This window comes from Oncorhynchus gorbuscha, unplaced genomic scaffold (genome assembly GCF_021184085.1).
Source record: "Oncorhynchus gorbuscha isolate QuinsamMale2020 ecotype Even-year unplaced genomic scaffold, OgorEven_v1.0 Un_scaffold_1423, whole genome shotgun sequence".
Classification (NCBI taxonomy): Eukaryota; Metazoa; Chordata; class Actinopteri; order Salmoniformes; family Salmonidae; genus Oncorhynchus; species Oncorhynchus gorbuscha.
The window spans coordinates 110,272-131,507 of NW_025746206.1; the positions used below are offsets into that span (position 1 = coordinate 110,272).

At 45.9% G+C, this 21,236-nt stretch overlaps 1 protein-coding gene across 1 annotated transcript in view; it reads left to right on the forward strand.

The window, feature by feature from the left end:
• The window catches only part of LOC124022783 (SH3 and multiple ankyrin repeat domains protein 3-like), a 114,939-nt gene extending 94,798 nt beyond the window's left edge, over nt 1-20,141 (forward strand). Inside the window, exons 24-25 of the mRNA XM_046337466.1 lie at nt 9,925-10,127; nt 17,149-20,141. Coding sequence (XP_046193422.1) covers nt 9,925-10,127; nt 17,149-17,743 — 798 coding nt within the window. The 3' untranslated portion in view covers nt 17,744-20,141. The remainder of the gene's footprint in view (nt 1-9,924; nt 10,128-17,148) is intronic.
• The last annotated feature ends 1,095 nt before the right edge of the window (nt 20,142-21,236 follow it).

Here is a 21,236-nt window from a genome sequence, read left to right on the forward strand (position 1 = left end):
ACCCTGACCCACCCCACCTCTTCCAGGTAACCCTGACCCACCCTACCTCTTCCAGGTAACCCTGACCCACCCTACCTCTTCCAGGTAACCTTGACCCACCCTACCTCTTCCAGGTAACCCTGACCCTAACCCACCATACCTCTTCCAGGTAACCCTCACCCTAGCCCACCCTACCTCTTCCAGTTAACCCTAACCCACCCTACCTCTTTAGGTAACCCTGACCCTAACCCACCCTACCTCTTCCAGGTAACCCTGACCCTAACCCACCCTGATACCTCTTCAGGTAACCCTGACCCTAACCCACCCTACCTCTTTAGGTAACCCTGACCCTAACCCAACCTACCTCTTCCAGGTAACCCTCACCCTAGCCCACCCTACCTCTTCCAGGTAACCCTGACCCTAACCCAACCTAGCTCTTCCAGGTAACCCTGACCCTAACCCACCCTACCTCTTCAGGTAACCCTGACCCTAACCCACGCTACCTCTTCAGGTAACCCTGACCCTAACCCACCCTACCTCTTCAGGTAACCCTGACCCTAACCCACCCTACCCCTTCAGGTAACCCTGACCCTAATCCACCCTACCTCTTCAGGTAACCCTGACCCTAACCCACCCTACCTCTTCAGGTAACCCTGACCCTAATCCACCCTACCTCTTCAGGTAACCCTGACCCTAACCCACCCTACCTCTTCCAGGTAACCCTGACCCTAACCCACCCTACCTCTTCCAGGTAACTGACCCTGACATTTCATTTGACATTTGAGTTATTTAGTAGACACACTTGTCCAGAGTGACTTACAGTTAGTGCATTCATCTGAAGATATCTAGGTGGGACAACCACATATCACAGGCATAGAAACAACATTAATCTGAAGATATCTAGGTGGGACAACCACATATCACAGGCATAGAAAGAACATGTTTACTCAATACATTGGCTATCAGCAAAGTTAGCGAGAAGGGGTCAAGTGCAAGTATAAGGGAGGGGGATTCGAGGTGAGTGGGATTATATAAAATACTCTTTGAAGAGGTACGATTTCAGGGGCTTTTGGGAGATGGGCAGGGACTCTGCTGTCCTAGCTTCAGGGGGAAGCTGCTTCCACCATTGGGGTGCCAGGACAGAGAAGAGCTTGGACTGGGCTGAGCGGGAGATGCCCTCCTGTAGGGGTCGGATGGCCAAGAGACCTGAGGTGGCAGAAAGGAATGTTTGAGTTGAGGTGTAGGATTTGAGTGTAGCCTGAAGGTAGGGAGGGTCAGTTCCTCTTGCTGCTCTGTAGGCAAAGCACCATGGTCTTGTAGTGGATGCAAGCTTCGACTGGAAGCAAGTGGAGGGTGCAGAGGAGCGGGGTGACATCAGAGAACTTGGGAAGGTTGAAAACCAGGTGGGCTGCAGCGTTCTGGATAAGTTGCTGTGGTTTGATGGCACAAGCAGGGAGCCCAGACGAGAGAGAGTTGCAGTAGTCCAGACGAGAGATGACAAGTGCCAGGATTAGGAACTGCACAGCTTCCTGTGTGAGGTAGGGTCATACTCTACGGATGTTGTAAAGCATGAATCTGCAGGAGTGAGTCACTGCTTTGATCTTTGCAGATAACGACAGTGTGTTGTCCAGGATCACGCCAAAGTTCGTTGCACTCTGGGAGGGTGACACTGTAGAGTTGTCACCCATGATGGCGAGGTCTTTGAGCGGGAAGGCAGCTCTGTTTTGTTGAGCTTGAGATGGAGGGCTGACATCCAAACTGAGATATCAGCCAGGCACGCAGAGATGCGTGCTGCCAACCGGGTGTCAGAAGGGAGAAGGAGAAAAGTAGTTATGTGTCATCCTCATAGCAGTGATAGGACCAATGAGAGGATATGACAGAGCTGAGTGACTTGCTTTATAGAGAGAAGAGGAGAGGGCCATCCTCATAGCAGTGATAGGAGAGACCATGTGAGAATATGACAGAGCTGAGTGACTTGGTGTATAGAGAGAAGAGGAGAGGGCCTAGAACCGAGCCCTGGGGGACACCAGTAGTGAGAGTTGTGCAAACACAGATCCTCTCCACAGCGACTAGGGCCATTTTGAAATCAGAGGGGGGAAGGTGGTCAGGGAAGAGGGAAGTGAGGAATGGGAGAAGGTCTCCAGAGATGGTCTGGAGAAGGGAGGAGGGGATGGGGTTGAACAGGCAGGTTGTCAGGTGGCCAGACCTCACTAATCGCAGTATTTCATCTAGAGAAAGAGGAGAGAAAGGGGTCAAGGTGTAGAGTAGTTCTGTGTGAGTGGGACCAGAGAACTCTATAGTGAATGAGGAAGTGATGTCGTCAACCTTCTTTTCAAAGTGGTTGACAAAGTTGTCCGCATAGAGGGAGGAGGTATAGGATTAAGGAGGGAGGATATGGAAAATAGTTTCAGAAGGCAGAAGTTTGACATTTAGTAGAAAGTGTCTTTAGCAGCAGATACAGAGAAAGAGAAGGTAGAAAGGAGGGATTGAACGGATGTTTAGTTTACCTCCTTTTTTGCTCCGCTGCCTGAAGCCCTATTCTATAAACTCACAATGAGTCACTCAGCCATGGAGCAGGAGGGGAGGACCGAGCCGGCCGGGAGGAAAGAGGACAGTGTGAGTCAAAGCATTCAGAAAGGGAGGAGAGTAGGGTCGAAGAGGCAGAGTTAGGAGACAGGATGGAGAAGGATTAGCAGAAGGGAGATATTATAGGCTAGAAGAGGAGAGAGTAGTGGGAGAGAGAGAGAGCGAAGATTTTGATGGACAATGACCATCTGGGTAGGGGCTGAGTCACAAGGGTTTGGAGGAAAGGGAGACAGAAAAGGGCGTTCAGGGTAGCCTAGTGGTTAGAGCGTTGGACTAGTAACCGGAAGTGTATTGCCTGCCTTGTGGGAGTGGGAGGGGACTGGGAAAGTGGGAGGGGACTAGGGAAGTGGGAGGGGACTGGGAAAGTGGGAGAGGACTGGGAAACGGTGAGATCAAAAGAGGCAAGGAGGGGAAAGAAAGAGTTGGATAGAAATTCATCGAAGGCACTCAGAGAGAGGTTGATGTCGGTACAAACACAGCAAAGCGATACAGCCCACTCATCCTGTGGTAGAGTCACATTGAACAGGTACAACTCTGGGTGATGACATCATCAAAGGGGAAAGGTCAAGGCCAATAATAACCATGAACACATGAATAGTAATCATACTATACTGCAGTACAATAACATACTATACTAACATACTATACTAAGGACAATAACATATTGAATGTCATTATTGATATAGTGTCCACTCTATAACACTTCTCCCTTAATGTCAATCCCCCCCTGTGAGGAAAGAACATCAGATTAACCACGTTGTCTTTTCTTTTCAACACTTTAGAACTTCTGCTAGTGGTACTATAATTGTAAACAAACAAAAATGACAGTCATTATTTATTTTCACAAAGTCTGCTGTTCCAAACAAACGTTAACACCACAAGCCTCTCAGTCTCAACTACAGAGTTAGTCTTTCAGGAAGCTTGTGGCTGTATTCTGCGCAGTACTCCTGCTGTGCCACGAAGGCGTCTCCCAGTGGAGCAGGTTGGGTGTTTGTGAAAGAAAGTCCATCATCCTCTGCAGGAACCACTGAATGCCCTTGCTCCTCAGATACTGTTTCCTGTGGGGTTTCAACTTGTATACTACCCGCCGTGGTTCTGTCTGCAACCGTGGCCTTTTCTTTGTGATAGCGCAGGCAGATGTGGTCATTGTGTCTGCGTATGACTCGACCATCAGTCAGTTTGACCACAGAGGAGACTGGACAGCTCTGACTCAAAATGATACCTGGCAACTAACGCTGGCTGCTTATGAAGTTCTGGATAGAGACAGTGTCATTGGGTTTTAACTGTCTGCCTCGCGTGGTGGTCATGTCTCTCTTTTCGTTTCTCCTGCTTACGTTCCACTCGTGCTTCGATGTCCGGACTCGGTAGATCAAGGCTTTTGTCTTTTTGCCCATCAACATCTCAACTGGAGCTTGACCTGTTGTTGTTTGTGGCATGATGCGGTACTGGAACAAGAACCCAGAGAGCTTAGTTGTTCCTCCAGTCATCTTTTTGAGCCCCTCTTTCAGTGTCTGCACAGCCCGCTCCACTAAGCCGTTCGAGGCCGTGTGAAACGGAGCGCTGCGGACATGGCGAATCCCGTTTCTCCGCATTCATTCTTGGAACAAATCACAGGTTTGTTGCGTTGTCAGACACAAGAGAGTCAGACAGACCAAGGGTTGCAAACACCTGCCGAAGCTTTTCGATTGCTGTGGTTACTGTGATGTTGCTCACGATGATAGCCTGCAGCCACTGGGAGTGTGCGTCCACCATGACAAGGAACATGTGACCTACGAAAGGACCTGCAAAGTCTATGTGTAGCCTGGACCATGGGTGGTCAGGCCACTCCCACAGATGTAGTGGCATGGGCGGAGCCATCTTCTGGTTGGTCTGGTGCTCAGAACATGATTTCACTTTGTTTTCTACATCCTGATCCATGTTAGGCCACCAGATGGACCTCATCCATGACATGTGCAGGGCCAGTGGCCGGAACAACCACTCTGGACCACCAGAGTATGCAGCCATCCTGCACACTCAGCTCAGTTTTGCACTTTGCGTAAGGTCTCAGTCCCTCATCCTCTATGACGGGAGGCCAAACCTGCATAAGGAATCTTTTCACTTGGGTCAGGATAGGATCCCGGTCTGTCCACTGTTTGATCTATTTGGCATTCACATGTGAGTTTGACAATCTTTCCATTAGGAGAATTGTCTCGAGAGGCACCACAGTTGTGGCAGGCATCTCTGGTAGCGGGAGACGGCTGAGTGTGTCTGCGTTTGCATTATCTTTCCCTTCTCTGTACACTATAATGTACAGGTAAGCTGACTGTGTGAGGGCCCAGTGCTGTATCCTTGCTGAAGCCATTGGAGAAATGCATCTTGATTCACTGAACAGGCTCATCAGTGGTTGGTGGTCAGTGCATATGGTGAAATGACGACAGTAGAGGTACTGATGAAAGCGTTTCACAGCCAAAACTATGGCCAGACCTTCCTTGTCTAACTGTGAATAACTCTTCTCAGAACTCGTCAGTGTGTGTGATGCAAATCCAATGGGTTTCTCCTCCATCTGATTACAGAGTACTGCCCCGACACCATAGGGCGAGGCGTCACATGACAGAATGATCTCTTTGTCTTTATCAAAATGAACAAGCAGTTTTGGTGATTGTAGTAGTGCTTTCACTTCTTTGAAAGCTTTCTCTTGAGCTGGCCCGCACTTCCATTTACAGTCTTTTTGGAGCAGCTGAGGAACTTAAAACTTTCCACTACTGTCCCGTCGATGTGGATCGGGGGGTGATCCCTCTACTGTATCCTGAAGTCCACCATCATCTCCTTTGTTTTGTTGACGTTGAGTGTGAGGTTATTTTCCTGACACCACACCCCGAGGACCCTCACCTCCTCCCTGTAGGGCCGTCTCGTCGTTGTTGGTAATCAAGCCTACCACTGTAGTGTCGTCTGCAAACTTGATGATTGTGTTGGCCATGTAGTCATGGTTGAACAGGGAGAACAGGAGAGGGCTGAGAACACACCCTTGTGGGGCCCCAGTGTTGAGGATCAGCAGGGTGGAGATGTTGTTTCCTACCCTCACCACCTGGGGGCGACCCGTCAGAAAGTCCAGGACCCAGTTGCACAGGGCAGAGTCGAGACCCAGGGTCTCGAGCTTAATGACACATTTGGAGGGTTCTATGGTATTAAATGCTGAGCTGTAATCGATGAACAGATATCTTACATAGGTATTCCTCTTGGGCTGTGTGGTTGCGATTGCATTGTCTGTGAACCTATTGGGGCGGTAAGCAAATTGGAGTGGGTCTAGGGTGTCATGTAGGGTGGAGGTGATATGATCCTTGACTAGTCTCTCAAAGCACTTCGTGATGACGGAAGTGAGTGATACTGGGGCGATAGTCGTATAGCTCATTTACCTTAGCTTTCTTGGGAACAGGAACAATGGTGGCCCTCTTGAAGCATGTGGGAACAGCAGACTGGGATAGGGATTGATTGAATATGTCCGTAAACACATGCTCTGAGGACGCGGCAAGGGATGCCGTCTGGGCCGGCAGCCTTGCGAGGGTTGACACGTTTAAATGTTTTACTCACATTGGCTGCAGTGAAGGAGAGCCCGCACGTTTTGGTAGCGGGCCGTGTCAGTGGCACTGTATTGTCCTCAAAGTGAGCAAAGAAGGTACTGATACTGATGCTTAGCTTGTTTGATTGCCTTGCGGAGGGAATAGCTACAGTGTTTTTATTCGGTCCTGTTTCCGGTTGCCTTGCAATGCACCTGTTAATAAACTCACTCACCGAATCACCGTATACATCAATGTTATTGTCCGATGCTATCCGTAACATATCCCAGTCCACGTGATCGAAGCAATCTTGAAGTCTGGAATCTAGGTGGCGTGCTGCTGACTCTGGCTTCATTGCTGTGAACTTGTCCTGCCCAGTCTGTCCACCCTCTGGCTTGCTCCTAGGACACCTGCATGTTTTAGCTAAATGTCTCTTTTTGTTGCAATTGTGGCAGACAGACTCATTGAACTTACAGTTGTTTGTGTTCCCCCACATCTAAAACATTCCACTGCTTTTCCCTTTTTACTGCTGCCTCTTTTGTCACCTGCACAACTTACACTGTTGGCCTTTTGAATATTTTTGACATTACTGGTGGCCATCTCCATCCCTTGAGATTGAAAGTCAGTTCACCCAGCAAACGGCACTGTATGCTGTCCTCATTAATGCCACAGGCTAATCGATCACGGAGCCTCTAACATAGCCCCAAACTCAGTGTTCACAGAGCTCACGTAATTCAGCAACAGACTGACCTGTTTTCTGAAAATGGCAGTTGAATTTGAATCACTGAAGGCATTGATTTGTGGTGAGTCTGAACAAGAGCAACTCCCAGTGTCCGTGGTGTAGCCAAATTCCTCATTAGCTTGTAGGTTTTAGTCCCACACACACTCAAGAGAATAAAGCGCTGTTTAGCCTCATCTGTAATTCCATTTTCCAAGAAAAAGTGTCCCAACCATTCCACAAATTCCATCCAGTCCTCATTCTCTTCCACAACCTCAGTGATAGTCCCAAACATTGCCATTATTACGCCAACTTGTCCTTGATCCTCGTTAGCAATTTCCACATGCTGCTGATTGTCACCGTCAGCGTTTCTCTCCAGCGGTGCCTGCTCTCCGTCGCTTATTTATAAGGATCGGCCCCTTTAAAAAAATGTTTTGCCGAAAATGACATACCAAAATCTAAATGCCTGTAGCTCAGGCCCCGAAGCAAGGATATGAATTTTCTTGGTACCATTTGAAAGGAAACACATTGAAGATTGTGGAAATGTGAAAGGAATGTAGGAGAATATAACACAAAAGATAATATAAAGAAAAAACCAACCCTTTTTTATATATTTTTTTGTACCAAAATCATTGAAATGCCAGAGAAAGGCCATAATGTATTATTACAACCCAGATGCAATTTAGATATAGATTAACATGAATTTAAGCTTTCTGCCAATATCAGATATGTCTATGTCCTGGGAAATGTTCTTGTTACTTACAACCTCATACTAATCGCATTAGCCTACGTTAGCTCAACTGACTACCTCCACTGTTTCTTAGCTAGCACATCGCCCTGTACATGCTGATCAAGTGTTATCCTTCACCAAAAAGATGTAGTAACTTGACAAGGAATGCCCACACGCAATTTAATATTACTTTCCTTGACTTTGAACTTAATAAGTACAAAATACTTAAACATGGTGAATGCCTCAATGACGCTGCACATATTAAAACAGTCTTTCTGGCACAAGAGCCCTGAATCCATCTATATGGGTTAGTAGGGTTACTGTCATAGTGTGGACACTATATCAATAATGACATTCAATATGTTATTGTCCTTAGTATAGTATGTTAGTAGTATGTTAGTATAGTATATTATTGTACTGCAGTATGGTATGATTACTATTCATGTGTTCATGGTTATTATTGGCCTTGACCTTTCCCCTTTGATGATGTCATCACCCAGAGTTGTACCTGTTCAATGTGACTCTACCACAGGATGAGTGGGCTGTATCGGTTTGCTGTGTTTGTACCGTTTCTACATGGCTGTACACCTTTAATTTATTATGGATCCCCGGTAGCTGCTGCCAAGACATCAGCTACTCTTCCTGGGGTTTATTATGGACCCCCATTAGTTCCTGTCAAGACATCAGCTACTCTTCCTGGGGTTTATTATGGACCCCCATTAGTTCCTGCCAAGGCAGCAGCTACTCTTCCTGGGGTTTATTATGGATCCCCATTAGTTCCTGTCAAGGCAGCAGCTACTCTTCCTGGGGTTTATTATGGACCCCCATTAGTTCCTGTCAAGACATCAGCTACTCTTCCTGGGGTTTATTATGGACCCCCATTAGTTCCTGCCAAGGCAGCAGCTACTCTTCCTGGGGTTTATTATGGACCCCCATTAGTTCCTGCCAAGGCAGCAGCTACTCTTCCTGGGGTTTATTATGGACCCCCATTAGTTCCTGCCAAGGCAGCAGCTACTCTTCCTGGGGTTTATTATGGACCCCCATTAGTTCCTGTCAAGACATCAGCTACTCTTCCTGGGGTTTATTATGGACCCCCATTAGTTCCTGCCAAGGCAGCAGCTACTCTTCCTGGGGTTTATTATGGATCCCCATTAGTTCCTGCCAAGGCAGCAGCTACTCTTCCTGGGGTTTATTATGGATCCCCATTAGTTCCTGTCAAGGCAGCAGCTACTCTTCCTGCGGTTTATTATGGATCCCCATTAGTTCCTGCCAAGGCAGCAGCTACTCTTCCTGGGGCTTATTATGGATCCCCATTAGTTCCTGCCAAGACCTCAGCTACTCTTCCTGGGGTTTATTATGGACCCCCATTAGTTCCTGCCAAGACCTCAGCTACTCTTCCTGGGGTTTATTAAGGATCCCCGGTAGCTGCTGCCAAGACATCAGCTACTCTTCCTGGGGACCAGAAACATTATGGCAGTTATGTACAATACAACATATTGCCAACTTTTCTGAAACTGCCTGTAGCTCTTTAAGTGTTGCAGTACTGTAATCCAGTGAGTGGCATGTCATTAGTAAGATTGGCATAGCGGTCTAAGGCACTGCAGCTCAGTGCAAAAGGTGTCATTACAGACACCCTGGTTCGAATCCAGGCTGTATCACAACCAGCCGTGATTGGGAGTCCCGTAGGGCGGCGCACAATTGGCCCAGCATTGTCCGCATTTGGCTGGTGTAGGCCATCATTATAAATAAGAATTTGTTCTCAACTGACTTGCCTAATAGAAAAAAGTAAGAGCCTAGACAGCTGCCCTGGGGAATTCCTGATTCTACCTGGATAATGTTGGAGAGGCTTCCATTAAAGAACACCCTCTGTGTTCTGTTTTACAGGTAACTATTTATCTATCTATTTATAGCACATATGTTTTTCCAGCAGCAGACTATAATTGGGGCGGCAGGGTAGCCTAGTGGTTAGAGCGTTGGACTAGTAACTAAAAGGTTGCAAGTTCAAATCCCCAAGCTGACAACATACATATCTGTCGTTCTGCCCCTGAACAAATCACACATGATTACTGCATACAATAGCTGTAGGATCAGCAGAGACATTCAGGGCAGTAAGAGGGACATATAAGGGCATAATGTACATTTTCTGCAGCATTATGGCGACACAATGGTAGGGATTAAATGAACTGGGCTTGATATGGTCATTGATATGCCCTAACCCCATTTCCTACTGTATTATCCAGTAACATACTCCTTTAATGTGGTGCACTGCTACTACTAAAAATGCCACCTTTTCGGTGTTCATGGATTTCAGTCGCATGACTTTGCTCTTTCTTTCCAGTTGTTGTTGATATTGGTTTGTTGATTGTCGTGTGTTACAGAGGAGATCTAAACTTTGGGGGGAGGTGTCCGAGTCTCGACCCAGGCAGAGTAGCCCTGAGGAGGGCAGGCCAACTGCCGTGGGGGGTGGTGGGCTGGAGCTGGCCTCACGTCTCCAGTTACTCAGTAAAGACTCCCACTCACTCGGAGAGGAGCCTGCAGGACTGCTGGACCCTGGACACAGGTCCCCTGTGGGCGGAGCAAGGTAACCTCACTGCATTAATATATTCCACGAGGTAACATGTATGAGCATGTATTTCTGTGTTCTAGGTAACAATAGAGTTAGCATGTATTTCTGTGTTCTAGGTAACAATAGAGTTAGCATGTATTTCTGTGTTCTAGGTAACAATAGAATTAGCATGTATTTCTGTGTTCTAGGTAACAATAGAGTTAGCATGTATTTCTGTGTTCTAGGTAACAATAGAGTTAGCATGTATTTCTGTGTTCTAGGTAACAATAGAGATAGCATGTATTTCTGTGTTCTAGGTAACAATAGAGTTAGCATGTATTTCTGTGTTCTTGGTAACAGCAGAGTGAGCATGTATTTCTCTGTGTTCTAGGTAACAGCACAGTGAGCATGTGGTTTCTCTTTGTCATAGGTCATTTCACAGCTAGCATGTAGTTTCTCTGTGTTCTAGGTGACAACAGAGTTAGCATGTATTTCTGTGTTCTAGGTAACAATAGAGTTAGCATGTATTTCTGTGTTCTAGGTAACAGCACAGTGAGCATGTATTTATGTGTTCTAGGTAACAATAGAGTTAGCATGTATTTCTGTGTTCTAGGTAACAATAGAGTTAGCATGCATTTCTGTGTTCTATGTAACAATAGAGTGAGCATGTATTTCTGTGTTCTAGGTAACAATAGAGTGAGCATGTATTTCTGTGTTCTAGGTAACAATAGAGTTAGCATGTATTTCTCTGTGTTCTAGGTAACAATAGAGTTAGCATGTATTTCTCTGTGTTCTTGCAGATGTCGCCAAGACAATGGAGAGAGTAAAGCGTAGGTTTTAGATTGCTGGGTAAACACCACCTCTTCCTATCTACATAATAAACTAACATGAACTAACTCTCTATTCGCTACGCCAGTAGCCTAATGAAAACTCTTTCCTCTCTAAAGTAGTGTTCTAAAGAAAACTGTCTCTTTTACTAGTGCCATAATGATAACTGTCTCTTTAACTAGTGCCATAATGATAACTGTCTCTTTAACTAGTGCCCTAATGATGCCTGTCTCTTTAACAAGTGCAATAATGATGCCTGTCTCTTTAACTAGTGCCCTAATGATAACTGTCTCTCTAGATTAGTGCCCTAATGATAACTGTCTCTCTAGACTAGTGCCCTAATGATAACTGTCTCTCTAGACTAGTGCCCTAATGATAACTGTCTCTCTAGACTAGTGCCCTAATGATAACTGTCTCTCTAGACTAGTGCCCTAATGATAACTGTCTCTTTAACTAGTGCCCTAATGATAACTGTCTCTTTAACTAGTGCCCTAATGATAACTGTCTCTTTAACTAGTGCCCTAATGATAACCTCTCTAGACTAGTGCTCTAATGATAACCTCTCTAGACTAGTGCCCTAATGATAACTGTCTCTCTAGACCAGTGCCCTAATGATAACTGTCTCTCTAGACTAGTGCCCTAATGATAACTGTCTCTCTAGACTAGTGCCCTAATGATAACCTTCTCTCTAGACTAGTGCCCTAATGATAACCGTCTCTCTAGACTAGTGCCCTAATGATAACTGTCTCTCTAGACTAGTGCCCTAATGATAACTGTCTCTCTAGACTAGTGCCCTAATGATAACTGTCTCTCTAGACTAGTGCTCTAATGATAACTGTCTCTCTAGACTAGTGCCCTAATGATAACTGTCTCTCTAGACTAGTGCTCTAATGATAACTGTCTCTCTAGACTAGTGCTCTAATGATAACTGTCTCTCTAGACTAGTGCTCTAATGATAACTGTCTCTCTAGACTAGTGCTCTAATGATAACTGTCTCTCTAGACTATTGCTCTAATGATAACCTCTCTAGACTAGTACATTTATGTGCTCAGTTCTCGTACATGAAAAAATACTTTAATACACTTTGGTATAAATACTGTCATATTTACTGTAGTATATTGTAGTTTTCAGAGTTAACTATAGTATAAATACTGTAGTTAAAGAAAACTGTAGTATTTACTATAGTAATTTAGGCAACACTTTACCTGACACCCTGTGTCATATGTTATGACACAGTCATAACCATGTCATAATATATTATAACAGCTGACATAACATGTCATAATAATGTCATATCACTGTCCTGACCTCATTATATTTACACCTTTTGTGACATACATTGCGTTATTTTATGACACCTACAGGAGTGTCAAACCCACATTTATTCAAATGAGTTTTTTCCCTGCCAAGACGTCTCCTTTCTTTGAAAGTTTGTTTCTTAAATCAGTTGTTGTACTTGATTCTTTACTCGTGTTTTTTTTCCATTATATTTTGAATGACTTGTAGAAAATACACGCAATGACACCGGCAGAAATCATTATGACCATCATATAAGCCAGATAGGCCTATCACATACAGGCCCTTATATCAGTCATCAGTCAACAAGAGGGTGTGGCCTATCACATACAGGCCCTTATATCAGTCATCAGTCAACAAGAGGGTGTGGCCTATCACATACAGGCCCTTGTATCAGTCATCAGTCAACAAGAGGGTGTGGCCTATCACATACAGGCCCTTGTATCAGTCATCAGTCAACAAGAGGGTGTGGCCTATCACATACAGGCCCTTGTATCAGTCATCAGTCAACAAGAGGGTGTGGCCTATCACATACAGGCCCTTATATCAGTCATCAGTCAACAAGAGGGTGTGGCCTATCACATACAGGCCCTTGTATCAGTCATCAGTCAACAAGAGGGTGTGGCCTATCACATACAGGCCCTTGTATCAGTCATCAGTCAACAAGAGGGTGTGGCCTATCACATACAGGCCCTTATTTATATCAGGCATCAGTCAAAAAGAGGGTGTGGCCTATCACATACAGGTCCTACATAGGCAGCGTAGCCTAGTGGTTAGAGCGTTGGACTAGTAACCGGAAGGTTGCAAGTTCAAACCCCTGAGCTGACAAGGTACAAATCTGTCGTTCTGCCCCTGAACAGGCAGTTAACCCACTGTTCCCAGGCCGTCATTGAAAATAGGAATGTGTTCTTAACTGACTTGCCTAGTAAAATAAAGGTAAAATAAAAAATTAAAAATATCAGTAATCAGTAACATTTACCCCAGTCATCAGCAACATTTACCCCAGTCATCAGCAACATTTACCCCAGTCAGCCACATTTACCCCAGTCATCAGCAACATTTACCCCAGTCATCAGCAACATTTACCCCAGTCATCAGCAACATTTACCCCAGTCATCAGCAACATTTACCCCAGTCATTCAGCAACATTTACCCCAGTCATCAGCAACATTTACCCCAGTCATCAGCAACATTTACCCCAGTCATCAGCAACATTTACCCCAGTCATCAGCAACATTTACCCCAGTCATCAGCAACATTTACCCCAGTCATCAGCAACATTTACCCCAGTCATCAGCAGCATTTACCCCAGTCATTAGCAGCATTTACCCCAGTCATTCAGCAGCATTTACCCCAGTCATCCAGTAACATTTACCCCAGTCATCAGCAGCATTTACCCCAGTCATTAGCAGCATTTACCCCAGTCATCAGCAACATTTACCCCAGTCATCCAGCAGCATTTACCCCAGTCATCAGCAGCATTTACCCCAGTCATCAGCAGCATTTACCCCAGTCATCAGCAACATTTACCCCAGTCATCAGCAACATTTACCCCAGTCATCAGCAACATTTACCCCAGTCATCAGCAACAGAGCATTGTGGTTCCCTGCATGTCTGACATCAATGGCGTAATGAAATGTTTTTTATTGTGGTGGGTTTTGACACTTATGTAGGTGTCATAACCAGCCGTAAAATAACTCAATATATGTCACAACAGGTTTAAATATGCCATGACAGTGTTATGACCATATCATAACAGGTTTTGATAAGTTATTCAGCTGGTATGACATGGTTATTACCGTGTCATAACGTACCATAATCTATGTAGTGTTTTTGCAGATTGTAGTACTCTAATATTTTCGTAGTGTTTTTGCAGACTATGGTATACTGTAGTATTTACAGTAGTGTTTTTGAGGACTGTGGTATACTTAAGTGATATGGCCCGAGGAGCTGTGGTATATGACCAATACACCACGGCTTAGGACAGTTCTTAGGCACGACACAATGCGGAGTGCCTGTACACAGCCCTTAGCCGTGGTATATATATCACAAACCCCCGAGGTGCTTTATTGCCGTTATAAACTGGTTACCAATGTAATTGGAGCAGTAAAACTAAATGGTTTGCCATACCAGTGGTATACGGTCTGATATAGCATAGCTTTCAGCCAATCAGAATTCAGGGCTCAAAACACCCAGTTTATACTGTAGTATTTACAGTACTGTATTTGTGGACTGTGGTAAACTGTAGTATTTACAGTAGTGTGTTTGTGGACTGTGGTATACTGTCAGTCTTGCAGAATGTGGTATACTGTAGTATTTACAATAGTGTTTTTGTAGGTAGGTAGGACTGGGGGCTTCTCCTATTTACTATAACCTGTAGGGAACTTAATATATGCTTGGTATGTAGGATGTTAAGATGAATGCACTAACTGTAAGTCATTCTTGAAGTGAAGGGTCTTTCTCCTGTGTTGAAGGGTCTTTCTCCTGTGTTGAAGGGACTTTCTCCTGTGTTGAAGTGACTTTCTCCTGTGTTGAAGTGAAGGGACTTTCTCCTGTGTTGAAGTGAAGGGACTTTCTCCTGTGTTGAAGTGAAGGGACTTTCTCCTGTGTTGAAGTGAAGGGACTTTCTCCTGTGTTGAAGGGACTTTCTCCTGTGTTGAAGGGTCTTTCTCTTGTGTTGAAGTGAAGGGACTTTCTCCTGTGTTGAAGGGACTTTCTCCTGTGTTGTTGAAGGGTCTTTCTCTTGTGTTGAAGTGAAGGGACTTTCTCCTGTGTTGAAGGGACTTTCTCCTGTGTTGAAGGGTCTTTCTCTTGTGTTGAAGGGAAGGGACTTTCTCCTGTGTTGAAGTGAAGGGACTTTCTCCTGTGTTGAAGTGAAGGGACTTTCTCCTGTGTTGAAGTGAAGGGACTTTCTCCTGTGTTGAAGTGAAGGGACTTTCTCCTGTGTTGAAGTGAAGGGACTTTCTCCTGTGTTGAAGGGACTTTCTCCTGTGTTGAAGGGTCTTTCTCTTGTGTTGAAGGGAAGGGACTTTCTCCTGTGTTGAAGGGTCTTTCTCTTGTGTTGAAGTGAAGGGACTTTCTCCTGTGTCGAAGGGACTTTCTCCTGTGTCGAAGGGACTTTCTCCTGTGTCGAAGGGACTTTCTCCTGTGTCGAAGGGACTTTCTCCTGTGTCGAAGGGACTTTCTCCTGTGTCGAAGGGACTTTCTCCTGTGTCGAAGGGACTTTCTCCTGTGTCGAAGGGACTTTCTCCTGTGTCGAAGGGACTTTCTCCTGTGTCGAAGGGACTTTCTCCTGTGTCGAAGGGACTTTCTCCTGTGTCGAAGGGACTTTCTCCTGTGTCGAAGGGACTTTCTCCTGTGTCGAAGGGACTTTCTCCTGTGTCGAAGGGACTTTCTCCTGTGTCGAAGGGACTTTCTCCTGTGTTCCAGCACAATGTTGCACGGAGAGCAAAACTATTTCCCCCACTTTCATGTAGATCATTTTGAAATAGTTGTGCATGATCTTTAGCTGTGCTTTTTGTTTGTAAATGAAATGGATTTCTGTTCATTGTTCTGCCTGTCAGTTGTAATCTATAAACCTTCACACACTGACGGGGAACACGTTTGATGACATGTGGTTCGATCAGGCTGTTTTAAGCTGGAAAACTGGGCGAAATTGCGAAGCATCTGATTGGATGCTTTTATGCGGTAAGAGTGCAGTGTTTGGTCACAATTTGTGAGATTTTGATTAATATAAGTGGTTTGGTTGATTTTGCTTTGAATTATGCGATCGCAGAATCCTGGAGGGACTGCCTAATGTCTGATGTGGGTGAATGTGTGCTTAACAGGTCACTGGCTGCAGCATGGATGACACTGACTTCCTTCAATAGACTATGACTATTCTTCTTTAGGTCATGACTATCGTTGGGTTAATTAATATTCTGCAGTAGTTAACAACTCTAATAAATGTGTAGTTTTGATGCTAAACTCTGTTCAGTTGTTGCTTTATCTTTCCTCTGTTCCTCTCCCCCTCCATCTCCCTGTCCCTCTCCCCCTCCATCTCCCTGTCCCTCTCCTCTCCTTCTTTCCCTCCCTTTCCTTCTCCCTCTTTCCCTCCCTTTCCTTCTCCCTCTCCCTCTTTCCCTCCCTTTCCTTCTCCCTCCCTGTTCTTCTTTCCCTCCATCTCCCTCTCCCTCTCCCTGTTCTTCTTTCCCTCCATCTCCCTCTCCCTCTCCCTGTTCTTCTTTCCCTCCATCTCCCTCTCCTTGTCCTTCTTCCCCTCCCTCTCACTCTCCCTGTCCCTCTCCCCCTCCATCTCCCTGTCCCTCTCCCTCTCCTTCTTTCCCTCCCTCTCCCTCTCCCTCTTTCCCTCCCTCTCCCTCTCCTTCTTTCCCTCCCTTTCCTTCTCCCTCTCCCTCTTTCCCTCCCTTTCCTTCTCCCTCTCCCTCTCCCTCTCCTTGTCCTTCTTTCCCTCCCTCTCCATCTCCCTGTCCTTCTTTCCCTCCCTCTCCATCTCCCTGTCCTTCTTTCCCTCCCTCTCCCTCTCCCTCTCCTTCTTTCCCTCCCTCTCCATCTCCCTGTCCTTCTTTCCCTCCCTCTCCATCTCCCTCTCCTTGTCCTTCTTTCCCTCCCTCTCCCTCTCCCTCTCCTTCTTTCCCTCCCTCTCCATCTCCCTGTCCTTCTTTCCCTCCCTCCCTCTCCCTCTCCCTTTCCCTCCCTTCCCTCTCCCTCCCTCCCTCTCCCTCTCCTTCTTTCCCTCCCTTTCCTTCTCCCTCTCCCTCTTCCCTCCCTCCCTCCCTCTCCTCTCCTTGTCCTTCTTTCCCTCCCTCTCCTCTCTCCTTCTTTCCTTCTCCATCTCCCCTTCTTTCCCTCTCCCTCCCTCCCTCTCCTTCTTTCCCTCCCTCTCCATCTCCCTGTCCTTCTTTCCCTCCAACTCCCTCTCCCTCTCTCTCAGGTTGTTTAGTAGTCTTGGGGATGTCCACACCATCTCCCAGAGAGGTTTTGGTGGCACCACCTACACAGTCCGCCCGGGGAGCCGCTACCCAATCACACCTCGCCGCAGTCCCAGCCCCTCCCCCTCACCTGCCCCTGTCCTCTCACCAGACAGGTCAGAGGTCAGTCCTGGGCGGGGCTTTGGCCTTAGCTCCTCCCATCACCACCACACCATCCTCAAGTCGTCTAGCCTCAGCTTGCCTTCGGAGCCCAAGGAGGTCCGCTTCGTAATGCGGAGTGCCAGCGCTCGAACCCGTTCCCGCTCGCCCTCCCCCTCCCCCCACGCCTCCCCCTGCCCCTCCCCCGTACTGGGCTCCCCCTTGCTCGCCCTGCGGCCGTGGCGCCAACGCCCTCTAGCTTTGTGGAGTAAGTATGATGTGGGAGACTGGCTGGAGAGTGTTGGTTTGGCAGAGCATCGCGCCCGCTTCCAGGAGCATGAGATTGAGGGTTCCCACCTCCCTGCCCTCACCAAGGATGACTTCGCTGAACTCGGCGTGACGCGAGTCGGGCACCGCATGAACATTGAGAGAGCACTCCGACAACTGCTGGACAACTGAACCTCTAACCCCTGATATCACTGAAGGGCTGTCACACCTGAACCCTAACCCTCTGGAGGTATTCTGGCAGCACCAGTGGCTGTAACCTGGCAACACCAGTGGCTGTATGCTTTCAGACATCTATTTTCCAAAGACAGCATCACATGGAGTTGAGCATTTAGTATTAACTTTTTATGAATATACAAGAAAATACCTCCTCCATCAAAATATCTACAATGTCGACATATTTTCCAATAATGAAATTGATGATAAATGTTGATTAGGAATAGATATATTTAAATAAAATGTTGTGTTTCATAACAACTTTATTCTGTTTAGGGAAGGATGAGAAGTGGTGGATGAGACTTCATCGTTAACCTGTCAGTCTACTACATTACCCTGTCAGCCTACTACATTACCACGTCAGCCTACTACATTACCACGTCAGCCTACTACATTACCACGTCAGCCTACTACATTACCACGTCAGCCTACTACATTACCACGTCAGCCTACTACATTACCACGTCAGCCTACTACATTACCACGTCAGTCTACTACATTACCACGTCAGTCTACTACATTACCACGTCAGTCTACTACATTACCACGTCAGCCTACTACATTACCACGTCAGCCTACTACATTACCACGTCAGTCTACTACATTACCACGTCAGTCTACTACATTACCACGTCAGTCTACTACATTACCACGTCAGTCTACTACATTACCACGTCAGTCTACTACATTACCCTGTTAGTCTACTACATTACCCTGTTAGTCTACTACATTACCCTGTTAGTCTACTACATTACCGCACCAGTCTACTACATTACCCTGTTAGTCTACTACATTACCGTGTTAGTCTACTTTGTCATTATAATACATTACCCTGTCAGTCTACTATATTACCCTGTTAGTCTACTACATTACCCGTGTTAGTCTACTACATTACCGTGTTAGTCTACTACATTACCACGTCAGTCTACTACATTACCACGTCAGTCTACTACATTACCACGTCAGTCTACTACATTACCCTGTTAGTCTACTACATTACCCTGTTAGTCTACTACATTACCCTGTTAGTCTACTACATTACCCTGTTAGTCTATTACATTACCATGTTCGTCTACCTTGTCAGTATAATACATTACCCTGTTAGTCTACTACATTACCCTGTTAGTCTACTACGTTACTATGTTAGTCTACCTATCTACCATGTTATTCTACTACCTTACTATGTTAGTCTACCCTGTTAGTCTACTATATTACCATGGTAGTCCACTACACTACTCTGCTCGTCCTCTATATTACCATGCTGTCTACCCTGTTAGTGTACTACATTGCCATGTAAGTCTAACATGTTAGTCTACTACGTTAGTCTCCTGCCTTACCCTGTTTGTCTACTACATTGCTATGTTAGTCTCCTACATTACCCTGTTAGTATCCTACCCTACCCTGTTAGTCTTCTACATTACCCTATTGTCTGTTAGTCTACTACATTACCATGTTATCTACCCTGTTAGTCTACCCTATTAGTCTACTACACTACCCTGTTAATTTAATACAGTATCCTGTTAGTCTACTACATTACCCCATTAGTCTACTACACTACCCTGTTAGTCTAATACATTACCCTGTTGTCTAACCTGTTAGGCTACTACATTATCATGTTAGTCTACCCCGTTAGTCTACTACATTACCCCATTAGTCTACTACACCACCATGTTAGTCTAATACATTACCCTGTTGTCTAACCTGTTTGTTTACTACATTATCATGTTAGTCTACTGCATTATCATTTTAGTATACTACATTACCCTGTTTGTCTACCAAATTACCTTGTTAGTCTGCTACATTACTATGTGTGTAAATCTTTGGCCTAAATGAGTTTATTCTGTCAGGAAGACCTCGAATGAACCTCACTAGTATACATGTTTTATATGAATTTTAAGCAATGTTGACAGGAAAGTCTCCAGGATATGTTTTCTAATATCCCTAGCTACTGGTTTGTATGGATTTTATACCTATCTGTGATGCTCTAAGGCAGAGTAAAAGGTTCAGAACAGTATTTTTACACAGAAGACGGTGCTATTTCACTAAAGCCATCTGTACAGAGCAACCCTACGCCTAAACCTAACCCTAAACCTAGCACTTAACCTAAGCTTAAACCTAGCACTAAAACTAAGCCTACACGTAAACCTAGCTAACACTAATGCCTTGGGATATTACCATGGTCCAATAGCGCACGCAGGCACGCGCACACACACACACACGTGTACCACAGATACAGGAAATTCCATAGTCACATGACAGGGTACAGGAAGTTCCAGTTAGTCCAGTAGGGAAAGGCACCATCATGGTTCATCTGCAGTGTTTTAACATGCATTGTCATATAAAACATTGAACCTCATAATCAAATTTGTTCAGTCTTATTTTTATCTTCCTTCCAAAATGTTTTTTATTGTGCAGGATTGCCCCCTCCCCTGTACTGGGTTAGGATAGTACCCTCCCCCCTGTACTGGGTTAGGATGGTAGCTCCCCCCTGTACTGGGTTAGGATGGTACCCTCCCCCCTGTACTGGGTTAGGATGGTAGCTCCCCCCTGTACTGGGTTAGGATGGTGCCCCCCGCTGTACTGGGTTAGGATGGTGCCCCCCGCTGTACTGGGTTAGGATGGTACCCTCCCCCCTGTACTGCATTAGGATGGTACCCTCCCACCTGTACTGGGTTAGGAGAGTACCCTCCCCCCTGTACTGGGTTAGGAGAGTACCCTCCCCCTGTACCGGGTTAGGATGGTACCCTCCCCCCTGTACTGGGTTAGGATAGTACCCTCCCCCCTGTACTGGGTTAGGATGGTACCTCCCCCCTGTACTGGGTTAGGATGGTACCTCCCCCCTGTACTGGGTTAGGATAGTACCCTCCCCCTGTACTGCGTTCGGATGGTACCCTCCCCCTGTACTGCATTAGGATGGTACCCTCCCCCTGTACTGCATTAGGATGGTACCCTCGCCCCTGTACTGCGTTAGGATGGTACCCTCCCCCTGTACTGCGTTAGGATAGTACCCTCCCCCTGTACTGTGTTAGGATGGTACCCTCCCCCTGTACTGTGTTAGGATGGTACCCTCCCCCTGTACTGGGTTAGGATGGTACCCTCCCCCTGTACTGGGTTAGGATGGTACCCTCCCCCCTGTACTGCGTTAGGATAGTACCCTCCCCCCTGTACTGGGTTAAGGTTAGGTTACTGTATGTGTTGAGTGGCAGTTTTGTTTGACAGATTGTCAAGACTATACGTTTTATTCTGGTTGTGATTTAAGACTGTACATTTTATTCTGGTTGTGAAGGAGGAACTCGCATTTCTATTTGATGATTAATTAAGGTTAGATTATTATTTGTCTATTACAATAAGGCTTGTTGAGTATTTAGGTGTATTACATCGTGTTCTCTTTTAAGGGCCATATTCTCCTCCCTCATGACACTATCTAACCCCTAACCCAATAAGGGCTTGG